The sequence below is a fragment of the Lepidochelys kempii genome, chromosome 16 (assembly GCF_965140285.1).
Source record: "Lepidochelys kempii isolate rLepKem1 chromosome 16, rLepKem1.hap1, whole genome shotgun sequence".
NCBI classification, from domain to species: domain Eukaryota; kingdom Metazoa; phylum Chordata; order Testudines; family Cheloniidae; genus Lepidochelys; species Lepidochelys kempii.
The window spans coordinates 19,945,409-19,959,043 of NC_136395.1; the positions used below are offsets into that span (position 1 = coordinate 19,945,409).

Sequence of the window (13,635 nt, forward strand, 5' to 3'; positions counted from 1 at the left end):
GAAAAACTCTCTCTCTTGCTGCCTTTTTTGAAATCACTGTGCTTGTAAGACTCCAAGTGACGCTGCACAAAAGAACGGGCATTTCCCTGGTGTGTGTCTGGGAGCTGTGCTTTGGGAGGGGTCATCAGGACAGCATGGTCTCCCGCAGTGCAGGGTGCTGCCCTGGAGTGTTAGAGCCTTTCCTTACAAATCAACGTGATGTCTCATGGCCCACGATCATTGGCGTCAAAACCACTTTATTGTTACAATTCATGAGGGGCCTTTGCCAGCCCACCTTGGGCAGTGGCCAACAATGTAAGCTCTTGTTTCAAATCCTGCTTCCCCTGGGCTGCTTTGCTCTTACAGGCTGTGTTAAGAAACTGCTGGTTTTCTCTGGTCCACAGACTCTTGTTTGTTTGTCTTTAAGGAGCTCTCTTTACATCCAGTACTGTGTTGGAGCTGGTATTGTTATGTAGGTTAAAATTAGCAGCACAGATAGAAATTCCAGGTCGTTAACATTCTGTCCAGAGACCAAAGGTCCCTTAGACTAGTGTTGAGTGACTCATGAAAAGGAAGTGAAATTTCAGTGTGTGATTCTCAAAGACATTGGTTCCATCCAAAATTAGACAGTCACCAACAAGTCACCAACAAGCCTGCATGCCTGATGTATGCACACCTTATTGGCACAGAGAAAATGCCAGCACAAAAATTTTCTTGTCCCCTTGCATGTCAGATTTTGTTTTGAAAGCTCAGCTGAAGGGTGGTGCTCCTAAAGGATCCTCATATGTGGTTCCTCATAAAGGATCTCCGCCCAGTCCTGAAGTAGGATTCGATTTGCTCCAGGGATCGGCCTTTGGTCTCTGGGACACAGCAACCTGTGAAGATGAGGTTCCCTGCGCAGATGACCGCAAAGAACAGGAACGGGACTTCAAGGCCGAAGTCTTGCTGGAAAATAGGACAAATGCCCGCGTGACTCGGGAGCCGAGAGCCATTGAAAGAGTGGGTTAGCAAAATACTGGGGAAAATGAAGGGAAGCAGTAAGTCGACACCTTCCCTCTGTGTCCTCAGACATCATACATGGAGAGGAACATAATGCACAGTGAACCTGTGGAACTCATTGCTAGGGGATGTTGTGTAGGGCGAAAGTACAACTGGGTTCAAAAAAGAATGAGAGAAGTTCACGGAGGATAGGTCCATCAGTGGCTATTAGCCAAAATGGTCTGGGAAGCACCTCATGCTCCGGGTGTTCCTAAACCTCTCCCTGCCACAAGCTGGGACTAGACAGCAGGGGATAGATCACTCAGAATTCCCCTGTTCTGTTCACTCCCTCTGAAGCATCTGGCACCAGCCACTGTCAGAAGACAGGATACTAGGCAAGATGGACTATTGGTCTGACCCAGTATGGCTGTTCTTATAGACCTAAGGATAGTCTTGGGGTTAAGGCACGGGCGTGGGGATGTTGGGGCAGGAGATATGAGGCTGGTTCACAGCTCGTCCACTAAATTGGTGTGTGGGCCTGCACAGGTCACCTAATCTCTCTGCATCCAAGTTTCCCCCTCTAATGTGGAGACAGTGAGGCTTGTTTCATTAATATGCTTAGTGTGCCTTGGATGGAAGGGGCTAATGGGAGGCAGTGTGGTCCAGTGGATAAATCACCAGGCAGGGAGTCAAAACAGCTGGGTTGTATTCCCAGCTCTGAAGTGTGACCCTGAGCTTCCACTTGCTGCTTCTCCATCTGTAAAATGGAGACAGTGACACTGACTTTCCTTTGCAAGACATTTGGAGACCTCCTGGTGGAAAGTCATATGTGGGCCAACTAAGTGTTCATGTGTCTGCATGAAGTTCTGGAGGAAGCTCGTAATGCCAACCCCAGGTATGATATTTTGGGGCCTGAATCAAGAGATTTAAAAAAATAACAATGATTTTCAGGTTCTTTCTATTGCCTTCTGGTGTCTGGGCCTCAAAGTCGCACTCGGGTCATGGTTTCAAGCTTTTGCACTGCAATCATGAGGGCTAGAAATATACTTTAAAAAACAAAAGAAAGCTGAGAGTCTCAGGTCATCACCTGACTCCAGGAGCTGGGGCTTTAAGCAAAACACCAAATATCGCAAGATTTGCGATAAAATGGTGTGAGCGGGCAGAGCTACCAATGCCTGGATAAAATAGGTCTCATCTTTGTGCTACAGCTCTCCTGACTGTGCTGCCTTCCAAGAGCGGTGTCCCTTGTCCGCGTCACTGACAGGATTGGCTGTCTCTGCCATATTGCTCCCATGGGGTGGCAGCCTTGGAGGGCCTAGCACCAGTTAGAAAAATGATAATAAATAAATAAATAAAGAGCCAACCCCCGAAGGCCTCCCTCAGGTCAACCTCCGCGTGCCGCCATGAGCTGTACCCACCACGACCAGCAGGAAGAATCTAGTCAGCGCAAAGGCCGTGAGCCAGCTCACGAGGACACAGAGGCCTGACGCCACCCCACGGGCCTTCAGAGGGAGGATCTCTGACATCAGCAACCAGGTGATGGGACCCCAGCCCATGGCATAACCTGGTGGGAGAAAAGGGAGAGATCAGGGGAAAAGCAGAGGACCATAGTGGGTAGGGAGTGGAAAAGTTCCCTGCCAATCCCTGACCCATGACTGCTCCTATTTCCGTTTCAACCAGCACTCTACCAAGACTAGCTGGTCTTCAAAGAGAGGGATCCATCTCCACATCCAGCCCTTGCTGATTACAGCCCCCTAAGTGGTGGTGATATTCATGTGACAAATACATTCACTGTGCCTCTGATCCCCTTCTCTGCCTATGCCGTTGGTTCCAACACCCCAGACCTCTGAGGGTCTCCACATAAACACTGTTTTTCCCGAGAAACATTTCATTCCTGCCCCAGTCCCTGCCCCAGCGTGGAACCTCCCCAGCTCATATCACACCGGCCCAGGATGGTTAGCCCCGGACGGGGGACACCTCTGCAGCTGGAATATGGATTGTAGCTTCTGTTCATACCCATTATAAAGAGCATGGTAGCCACCAGAGGGATGAGGGTGATGTAGCTGGAGGGCTCTGCAGTGAGGCTTTCTGGATTCACTAGGGTCCCATTAATGACGGCCATGGTAGAGTTGTGAGAAGGCAGCGACGTGTAGTGGATGTAGAGCCCCAGGATCAGGTTTGAGGCAAACATGATCCCAGCTGTTAACAGAGAGCGAGAATAAAGAAACAAAAAGGTGAAATGAAGAGGTGAGGCCCAGTTTTCTCCCCGTGGAGCTCCAGCGAGTTCCATGGAGTTATGCCTCCTGGTTTACACAGGCCTGAGATCGGGAGTCAGACCCATTGGTGAGCTGTGTTGTCCCCCTCTGCTCCAAAGGAAACGAGCCACTGGAGCACCCCACGGTTGTACCATCGCATGAATTAGCATTCGCCCAGCACCCCGGGAGATAAAACTCTCTGGAATTTGGGGCTAGACATACCTGATACGAAAAGAAGAATTTTCCTCCCAGCTTTGTCCATAGAGACGGCGGCGATGAGCACAGACGCCAAGCGAACTCCCCCTACTATAGCTGCATCATACTCCGGCTTCTACAGTAAAAACAAACAAATAATCAAATAGTAGGAAAGCGAGAAGCAAGATCTGAGGCAGTACAGGTTCCTGCTTGCATCACCTTCAGTCGTAGCCATGGAACTTAGCTACTGTTACTTCTGTGAAAGCCACAGAAGAATGGTCCCTTTAGTTAGATCTAATAAACCAGGCTGCCAACTGCCTGGGGTAAAGTACGACTGGTATGTGTGTCTGTGTCCCACTGTCGCCCACCAATGGCTGGCACATCAGATCTGCTGGAGTATGGGGCTGTCACCCATATCCTCCTAGGAATTTTGCCATTAGCTCCAATGCTAGAAGCCTGGGACTTTGAAGCTGAAGGTCCCAAGTTCTGTCCCCCATGTTCTGTGAGTGAATTTCCACTGGCAATCGTGGAGTCCACCGTTTATGGCCATGGCTTTGGGACAGCAGGGGGCCAGACATGGCCAGAAACAACTCCCCCTTGGAAGCCTGGGGTCTCCCTCTCTCCCTGACTGCAGTGCACAGAGAGGAGGCTCCGCTTGGTGTATGTTTGCTCTACAGGGATAATAGGTTTTTTGCCTTTAACTCAAGAAAGGTTTGCTCTTCCCCAACCCAGTACATGCGGGGAGCAAAGAGGAGAGAGGTGGAAGGCCTGGCAGGAGGAGTGAAGAGGGCCTCCGCGATGGGCAGGGTGGTGTGAGTCAGAGAGCCGCGTCCTGTCCAACCCAGCATTGGACAGAGCAGCAAAGGGGAATCTCTCTTCAGCCCTGCCCATGAGTTGGGTTTGATGCAGGCACCCGGCAATTGCCACGGACATTTTCCTGGGCAGAATGCACCTGACTGGAACTGAGACATCAGCACTAATGCCATTAAAATGTTCTGTAGCAGACTGAGGTGGCTGAACGGGGAAGCCGTCCTGCCCCCAAGGTAGGGCACAGCTTTGGGGAGCATTGGCCAATACCCCAGTACAAATACTTTGTGTTGACTAGAACCCACATGCCCCTCACCGCCTGGTCCATCCTGTGCCATTGGGGATGACCTGTGGAGCCTCTCCAGGCTCAGAATGACTGGAGGGTAGGGACAGAAGATGACACATGCTGGGCCTACAGTTTGCAAAGTGACTAGTGATTCTGAGCATCTCAATTTATTGGTGCCCTACCTGAGACTCCTTAGAGGGGCCTGGTTTTCCGGGGGCGGGTGCCTTCTGTACAACCAGCCCCCTTTAAGCTGTCTCAGGTTGAGCCTCCAGAATCACTAGTCACTTGAATATCTAGGCCATGGAGCAAAGAGCCATAGGATGGATCAGAGCAGCTCTGAAGAGCGGGGCTATCGGGTTCAGTCTCCTGCAGTGGGGCCACTGCCCGACGCTTTAGCTGAAAGTCAAAACGCTGTCTGGATTCTCATATGATTGACCGGAGGTGGAAGGTCAGGTCCCTTGTGGGACTTACCAGTATCACAGCTGTGCTCTGAAATATTGACTGCAAATACACCAGGATGGGGGTGACGCCTGAGAGCTGCTGCAGGAACCTCATTAGCACCGCGATCAGGATTGGCTTGTAAATGAATGGGTCCTTGATCTCCGCGCAGGAAATCCGTCTGCTCTAGACACACAGACAGAGCGCGGAAAGGTAAACACGCGTTTGCACTCATGGGGCCAGATCTGGCATGTAAAGAACAGAGCAGGTGAATGGTGAGAAATCCCGGGTCGTTTTCATCCCTCGGTCTCCAAGCTCTGCTCGGTGGGGAAGTCTAGACACACAGACAGAGAAGTCTAGACACACAGACAGAGAGCGGAAAGGTAAACATGCGTTTTGCACTCATGGGGCCAGATCTGGCACGTAAAGAACAGAGCAGGTGAATGGTGAGAAATCCTGGGTTGTTTTCATCCCTCGGTCTCCAAGCTCTGCTCAGTGGTGGGGAAGTCTCATTATGCTGTTAGAGAGGGGAAGGTGATGTGCCCAAGGTCACACAGCAAGTGTGTGGCAGGGCTGGAAACAGAACCCAATTGTCCTGAGGCCCCATACTTTGGGCCACTCTGCTTCTCCCAGTCAGGCACACAGGGTAATGCTTACAGTCCATGGGAGCTGGAGGGGGGGAAAGGAGGCTGTGTTTCTAATGTTTTTTTGTATGAATTCCCAGCATGCCCCAGTGCAGTGGCCCCATCCCACCGCACCTGTTGCCTCACGCTTTCTTTGATTTGCTCAAATTCCCGGCGGAAATCCGTGTTCTGTCCCCGGAGCCAGCGCAGCACCCCGACCGCCTCGTCGTTCTTCCCCTTCGAGATGAGGAAACGGGGCGAGTTGGGCATGAAGCAGAGCAGGATGATCATAGTGAGAACCGGCACCTCCCCAGCCACGGCCAGCCAGCGCCAGGAGAGCTTCAGGCCTGCAGGAAGCAGCGGCAGGATGTTAAAGGCAGGGCTGCCCAGAAAATGATCTCCCCACCCCTTCCCTCCCCCCAAAAGTTTTGATTCAAATAAAAAAATGGGTTTCATTAAAAAAATCATTTTTTGTGTGTTTTCGTCAAAAAAACTAAACGTTTTCAGCTATTGAAATTTTTTTTGTTTTTCAACAAAAGCATCAAAATTTGGGACACAATGGCCATTTTTCATGAAAAATCCTGTTTGGAAAAGCCATTTTCCATTAGAAAAAGTGTTTCAATGGAAAAGTTTCAACCCACTCTAGCTAGACGGCAGCTGGCTAGACCTTCCTTTCTCTGCAGGACCCCATCCCAGCCCTCCCAACAGACCAGGGGCCCATTGAATGTGGTGTCCTGCCTCCAGCAGCTGGCAGCACTCAATAGAAATGGAGAAGAGTTCCTCCATGGCCAGCTGTTCTGGGCTGCACACAGTGGTGGAAATAACCTTTCTTCATTCTTGATGACGCTGGGACTGAGGTGCCCAGTCATTGTAGTACCAACTTAATTGCCGCAAATCTACCCACACTGGGCATGTGGTCATTATCTGTACCCATCTGACCGCTGCGGTTTTCCCAGGTCTCTTCTGTAGAGTGAAGAGTCAAGACTCAACAGTCTCCTGCCAAGATACTACTGCAATGCACGCTCATCCCTTGTGGTGACCTTAGCTGGGTGGTCATCCTAGCTCCTCCTGGAGTTTCCACTAGGTTCTGCCTCTTTTCATTCACATATTCATGATTTGCCCAGTGACCCCTCAAAATACGAAAGGAAAACAGTCTCTGTGGTGTGTACTTGCCCAGTGCATACAGGATGAGGGAGCCAAGGACAGCCATGATCTGAGGGCAGGCGCCCAAAGCTCCTCTGACCCCAGGGTGAGAGATCTCGGAAATATAGACCTAGAAGAGAGTAACACTGTGGTTACAGGGCAGGAAGGGGTGTGTGTCACTTCCCAAACTCTGCAGCGTGCCTGCTAGGGGCGTCCTGGGAAAAGCCAGTGGGAAACCAGGAGCACTGTTCTAAATGAAAAAAGAAAAGGAGGACTTGTGGCACCTTAGAGACTAACAAATTTGTTAGTCTCTAAGGTGCCACAAGTCCTCCTTTTCTTTTTGCGGATACAGACTAACATGGCTGCTACTCTGAAACCTGTTCTAAATGAGTCGTCTCTGTTGTCAGGGCAAGAAACGGAGCAAGGCCACAGCCTGGTTATTTTCAGTCTTGCCCAATTTCTGTCTTCCCTATTTTGAGCCACCCTGGGCTGATATTACTGTCAATGCATCCTGCATGTAGGAGGAAGTAACTGTGGTGAGGACGGCAGCACAGGGCAAAGACCAGCTCTTCACTTCTTCCTGTGGGCGTGGGTATCTAGTGGTGCAGAAAGGTGCCGACTGACAGCTTTTAGGGCCTTAGTTCTCTCCTTAGCCAGAGCACAGAAACTGCCCCCCTCCCTGCCTCCCTGCGCCTCCCCCAGAGCTGGAGGAACCAACTGGGCAAGTCATAGAATCATAGAATATCAGGGTTGGAAGGGACCTCAGGAGGTCATCTAGTCCAACCCCCTGCTCAAAGCAGGACCAATCCCCAATTAAATCATCCCAGCCAGGGCTTTGTCAAGCCTGACCTTAAAAACTTCTAAGGAAGGAGATTCTACCACCTCCCTAGGTAACGCATTCCAGTGTTTCACCACCCTCCTAGTGGAAACGTTTTTCCTAATATCCAACCAAAACCTCCCCCACTGCAACTTGAGACCATTACTCCTTGTCCTGTCCTCTTCTACCACTGAGAATAGTCTAGATCCAACCTCTTTGGAACCACCCCTCAGGTAGTTGAAAGCAGCTATCAAATCCCCCCTCATTCTTCTCTTCTGCAGACTAAACAATCCCAGTTCCCTCAGCCTCTCCTCATAAGTTATGTGTTCCAGATCCCTAATCATTTTTGTTGCCCTTCGCTGGACTCTCTCCAATTTATCCACATCCTTCTTGTAGTGTGGGGCCCAAAACTGGACACAGTACTCCAGATGAGGCCTCACCAATGTCGAATAGAGGGGATCGATCACGTCCCTCGATCTGCTCACTATGCCCCTACTTATACATCCCAAAATGCCATTGGCCTTCTTGGCAACAAGGGCACACTGCTGACTCATATCCAGCTTCTCATCCGCTGTCACCCCTAGGTCCTTTTCCGCAGAACTGCTGCCTAGCCATTCGGCCCCTAGTCTGTAGCTGTGCGTTGGGTTCTTCCGTCCTAAGTGCAGGACCCTGCACTTATCCTTATTGAACCTCATCAGATTTCTTTTGGCCCAATCCTCCAATTTGTCTAGGTCCCTCTGTATCCTAGCTCAGTGGTCAGGCCCATTCAACGCTTGACTTCTCTGCAGCGATTGCCAGGAGGGGCATCCCTGGGAGAAGCACCCAACTCATTGCACACAGGCTGCCCAATCGCCACTGAGTAACAGGGCACTGCGGGTTCGGTGCCCGGCAAGGGAAGTCACCTGTGTCCCAATACCAGCCCCGAGCTGGCACCTGACCCTGCTGTGACGTTCAAGGCCGTCAATTACTATAGCAGCAGTAGGGCCTGGTTATTGCACCCCAAGTCCCAAGGCCTGGCTGGGGTAACCTCGACAGCGGATTAAATGTGGAGCCCCGTCTCCAGCCCGTGGACGAACTTGCTACCTCGGCTAATGCCCCAGGGAGGGAGGAGCGGAGGGGGAGAGGCAATGAGCCGTTGCCCTGTTAACTCATTGACGCTTCGTTACCGGTATGGATGCCGCCGTCACGCCGCCTGCGTAGCCCGTCAGCAGCCGCCCCAGCAGCAGCATCCAGACTCCCTGGGCACTGCCCATGAAGGCGTATCCGACAGCAGAAGGGACGGCTGAGAACATGATGCTCAGCTTCCGACCCAGGCGGTCATTCAGGAGCATGGCGCTGAGGCCTCCGGCGGCAGCTCCCAGCGTGAACACGGACTGCAAAAGGAGGGTGCGTGGGAGGTACATGGCGGCTCTGTGCCCTCCCACGGCAAGTCGGCGGGGGGGACGGCCTGGCCCGAGTGACCGGAATGGCAAAACTCCCGTGGATTCCCAGCAGCCTGGCTCTGACTCACTGTCAGATTTGCAAACCTCTCTCTGGTGGAGCTGCTGTCTCCTACCAACCCTCGTTCGGGCCTTCCTGTGTATCCTGGCCAGAGCCCTGGAAGTTTCCTCCCACCTTGACCGCCATTCCATTCCTTCCCCCGTCAGAGCCCCGCCATCACCAGCCACCTGGTGGCACCCTGGAGCGACATACGCACATTTTGCCCTTTCACAGTCACCTGGGAAAAGCGCCTGGTGACTGTGGGGCGGTCTCACTTTTTGGGGGGGCCCAACTTGAGATCCCTAAAAAGGGAGCCTGATTTCCAGAGAGTGCTGAGCACCCACCCTCTGAAAAACAGGCCCTTCAAGGAGTCTCGGGTTGGGACCGACTAGTCCCGTGTGGAAATGCAGGGCTCTTTAACCCAGCATCTCCCAGCACGGGATCGGCATAAATCGCCTCTCGCAGCTTGGCTGCCATGTGTGTGCTGTTCCCCTCAGCGGGGTGACTCGCCACTTCTTACCCCAAACCAGGATTCCTCCACCCGGGTGATTTTCAAGGCGGGGATGTTGGATGTTTCCAAGGCAGGGATCACAGGGGACGTGTAAACCAGCGCGTACCCAAAATTGAAGTTCCCCAGGACGGCAGCGAAAGCTGCTAGAAAGAGCCGCTTGTTTTGAAGGGTTCTGTGGGAGAAAGACAGGACAAGAGATGGAGCAGGGAAGAGAGGACAGGGTGTTTGGGGGCGGGGGTGGTTGTGGGTGTATTAAGCTAACATTGCTCTCGACAGAATAAAGAATGAGATCAAACCCTATTTATCCCAAAGGATTTTCCTCATTAGGCTCCCAGGCACTTCTATTGCCCCACCCCCAACCCCTGCTTTAACTTTGGGCCCCTCTTTTCCAGCCCTCCTTGATTTTGTTGGTTACAGATTCTGGAGCATGTGGGTGGAATGGGCTTGTCAACGGCCTTTTTGCTGTGTGGAGCCCTGAGCGGCGCCTGGGGATGGGGGCGCGTTATACACAACATTATTATTAATGCATAACTGTAGTCCCTTCTACATAATGGACCCATGTGTAAGCGTCCCCCCTTTAAGCTGTCCCGTTGTGAGTGGGAGACCGGGACCTTGTGGGTTATAAGGGTGGGGAGGGGGGCAGCTGGAGACTTCAGGCAGGTTGGGCTGTGAAATATGAGCCCTTCCAAAGTCAGTGAGGTCTTTAAACCTGATTTTCAGGTTCCAGGAACCCTAAGGTACCCGAGGCTGAAGAATGCAGAAGTGGTGGTGGGGCTGCCTCCATGTGGTGCACTGCAGTTCCTCCGCTCCCTTTAGCCCTTGGCAGCTGGGGAGAGGGCTGTCTGGGGGCAGTTTACCTTTTGAAAGCTGGTAAATCCTTGTTTAGTATTAGTTCCAGTGCCCAGGCGCACCCTGGGTAGGGGCCGTGCAGTCACAGAACACAAAGCTGTCACTCTCCCAGAGCGGGACCCAAACCAGCGTCCCACCCCAGGCCAAAGCACACATCTGCCCAGCTTAGGGTGCGTCGACCCAGCAAACCCTCCCCGTGGGCTGGTGCTGGGGAGCTACAACTCGCAGTGTAATCATTCAGGCTCGGAGAGCCTCCCCCCCGCGGGGGGTTTCAGAGCCAGGGCGCGAGCCCAGCAAGCCGGAGTCAGTGGACCCAGGTGCTGAGCCTTGCTGCTGTGGGTCTGTTGGTACTGTGTAGACGTGCCCAGAGATGCTTATCTGGCCCCCATTACTGTCGTGTGTGAGCGCCTCACAGTCCTTAGTGTCGGCATCTTCACAGCCCCCCTCACCCGCCCCGGGAAGCAGGGCAGGGCTTTCATCCCTGTTGTGCTGACAGGCAGCTGAGGCAGAGAGAGGCGAAGTGACCTGCCCAAAGTCACACAGGATGTCTGTGGCATAGCAGGGACTTGAACCCAGGTCCTAGGCTACATCCCTAACCACTGGACAATCCTTCCTCTCCCTATAGCCCTACCCCCTCTACACACACACAAGCCCACGCACCCCCAGTGTGCTCAGCATTGAGCCCCACCAGCCCGGCAAAGCCAGCAGTCCTGGTGTCTGGCTCATCTGAGCAAGAGCCAGCCGCGCAGAGCTCTGGGCGCTGACTGCTAGGCTCTGACCTCCCTGTGGGCACAGGGCCTGTCGCAGTGGGGCCAGACATAGGGGTGTCCCGGCCATTCAGGGCCATCTAGCTGTGCATGTTGGTAGCCCAGGACAGCGTGTGAGCGCCTTGCAGTTCATCTCGCCCCCCCGCAGCATTCCCAGCATAGCCTTGTCGATACCAGGGGAGCGGTGCCAGTTTGAACCAGCTGCACCTGTTACACTCAGTCATTGCTTCTGGTCTTAAACTAAACAGCGAGCTGTGTGTGGCAGGGCCTGGTTCTCAGTGTGTGCGTACAGCGCCTGGCACAGCAGGGCTCCGGGTGCCACCTGAATACCGATGACTCAATAATGGTCCTGGACAGTGAGGAATAGATGAGGCCTTTCTTCCAACCCCACTGAAATGGGCACAGGCGGGGAGAGGAGCAGCCCCAGTACAGGTGTGTCACTCCTACATGCTCCTCTCGGAGAGCAATGGCCACAGCCGGGCTCCCATCAGTCAGACCCCTGCCCCCAGGCAAAGAGCGCAGCCGGGCGAGCCCAGCTCCTACCTGATGTATTCCCGGTCCAGCTGGTGGGCATCCCTCTGAGGGAAGGTCTGATACGCTGAGCTGGGCGCTCCCAGGAGCGGTTTCTGGATGCTGGCGTCCATGGGGGCGACTGTCCTCGTCTCTCCAGTGGATGGGCAGCACGGGCTGCAGGAGCCACTGTCCCCAGGGGGTGTGATGCCTCTGCAGCTTTCTGGGCTGCTGCTAGCTTGGGATTGTCTCAAAGGGACAAGCAGGAACAAAGTCGAATGAAAGCGAAAGAGAGCGAGAGATGCGAGGAGGCAGCTCAAAGCCTTGCTTAACCGGTGCAATCTGTGCCTGTGGGTGAGCGGCTGAGCGCCCCAGAAGAGGAAGCTGGCTGGGGCCAGGAAATGTGAAAAAGTGACAGGGAAATAATCATCCCCCTCGCCCCACCCCCACTGCCACCCCATCCCACCCTGTCCTCCACCCTTTCCTCCTTCAGTCACCCACTCTTCCTCCTCGCTCACTCCTGAGCTCACATGCCTCATCATCTGGCCCTGTCTCTTCCCCGCACCCTTCTTGTGTGAGAGACAGAGAGAAGGGGAGGGCAACTCCCCTGGGCGGCACGTGGCCAGGGACAGCTGGCATGCCCCATGTGGCATAGCAAGGGGAGGGTGGCATGTTCCATACTGATGTGGCAAAGGGAGCCTGGCATGCCCCCTACTTGGGGAAAGCATCTCCACCAGGGCACTTGGTGCCTCTGTCAGGGTGTGGCTGGTGCAGCCACATGGCTCGGGGGGAGCTCTGGTCACAAGCACAAACTGAAAGACTGAGATCGATGACCGATACAGCGAAACAGGACCGATGAGCCGGGCGGGACCTGTTCCTACAGCCGAGGGGGTAACGCTGTGCGGGCCCCTTGGCCCTGGTGGCTGGTGTCAGGGCTGAGAGGAGAGCGGGTAGCTACGTGTGTGCTTAGTGTGATCAGGATCTCACTGGAGCCCTTCACTCCACAGAAAAGCCCTTTCCCATCCCACTGCTTCATTACCCTGTGTCCTGGCCAGGCAGGGAGCACGGGGCTGAGACTCGCTAGCACTGAGGATCTCTAACATCTCCCTGCCCGGGCCCTCTGCTCGCACGCATTGGAGCACAGCAATCCTGCACCATCAGGGGCATGCAGGATCGAGGGCAAACCTCGTCCCCCAGGAACCAGTCCCTCCAGCCTTCTGGAAGACTCATTCCTGCAAACGGCAGTTAGGCAGGTAGCCAGGCACGACTGGAGGATCAGTAGCAAAGGGCCCAAACCACAACTTGCAACCAGCCATCCCAGACCTTGGGGAAGTTTGGCTCCGGAGCCAGACACTGCAGCTGGTTTCTAGGTCTATGGTGGGTCTAACAGCACCCCAGCTCCAGCCTCCCCAGGTTTTGGGGATTGGGGTTACGGGTCTGTGATGGTGGGATGAACTTGCAGAAACGTGCCAGAGTGGCTCTTCTGGTGGGGAACCAGATCTGAAATCATGGAGGGAGGATCTGGCTTACACCAGGGCCAATGATAAGCTTTGGCATTGAGGGACTCAGCCTGTGACAAGAGGCTATCTGGGCAGGGGCAACCCAGGGGAGCAGAGTTGGGCTTGGCAGATTTCCATGTTTACTTTTTAATAATTTGAACAGCTAAAATCTGTGGTTCCTTGTAACTGTATTTTTAATATTTATCTATTTAAATATTCACAGTTGTGGGCAATTATGGGGGAGCATCAGGCAGTTGAGGGGGGGTGTCATACAATAATTATTGAATGACAGTAGAGGTAGAGATTCAAAAGTGAAAGCTTAAGAGCTGGTAAATCACCAGTAGTCACCATCACATATCCGAACAGACACAGTAAAGGTCCTTAAATCAAACGCCAGGTTCTCAAGCAGATCTGTCTCATTTTGGTTAGCTGCAAATGTCGAGAGTTCTCCATGGAAATATTTCTTTCTGGTGGTTCATGTGTGTAGGGTGAAATCAAC

The 13,635-nt window shown here is 53.3% G+C and overlaps 1 protein-coding gene across 1 annotated transcript; it reads right to left on the reverse strand.

Moving 5' to 3' along the window:
- Positions 1 to 229: 229 nt before the first annotated feature.
- On the reverse strand, positions 230 to 11,980 carry SLC2A6 (solute carrier family 2 member 6). Its single transcript, XM_078849030.1, has 10 exons — positions 11,671 to 11,980; positions 9,521 to 9,683; positions 8,688 to 8,894; positions 6,735 to 6,834; positions 5,697 to 5,908; positions 4,972 to 5,124; positions 3,435 to 3,543; positions 2,974 to 3,156; positions 2,376 to 2,521; positions 230 to 924 (listed from the first exon to the last, which is right to left on the reverse strand). The coding sequence occupies exons 1-10, from the start codon at positions 11,769 to 11,771 to the stop codon at positions 760 to 762; spliced, it is 1,539 nt and encodes a 512-aa protein (XP_078705156.1). The 5' UTR covers positions 11,772 to 11,980; the 3' UTR covers positions 230 to 759.
- Positions 11,981 to 13,635: the final 1,655 nt, after the last annotated feature.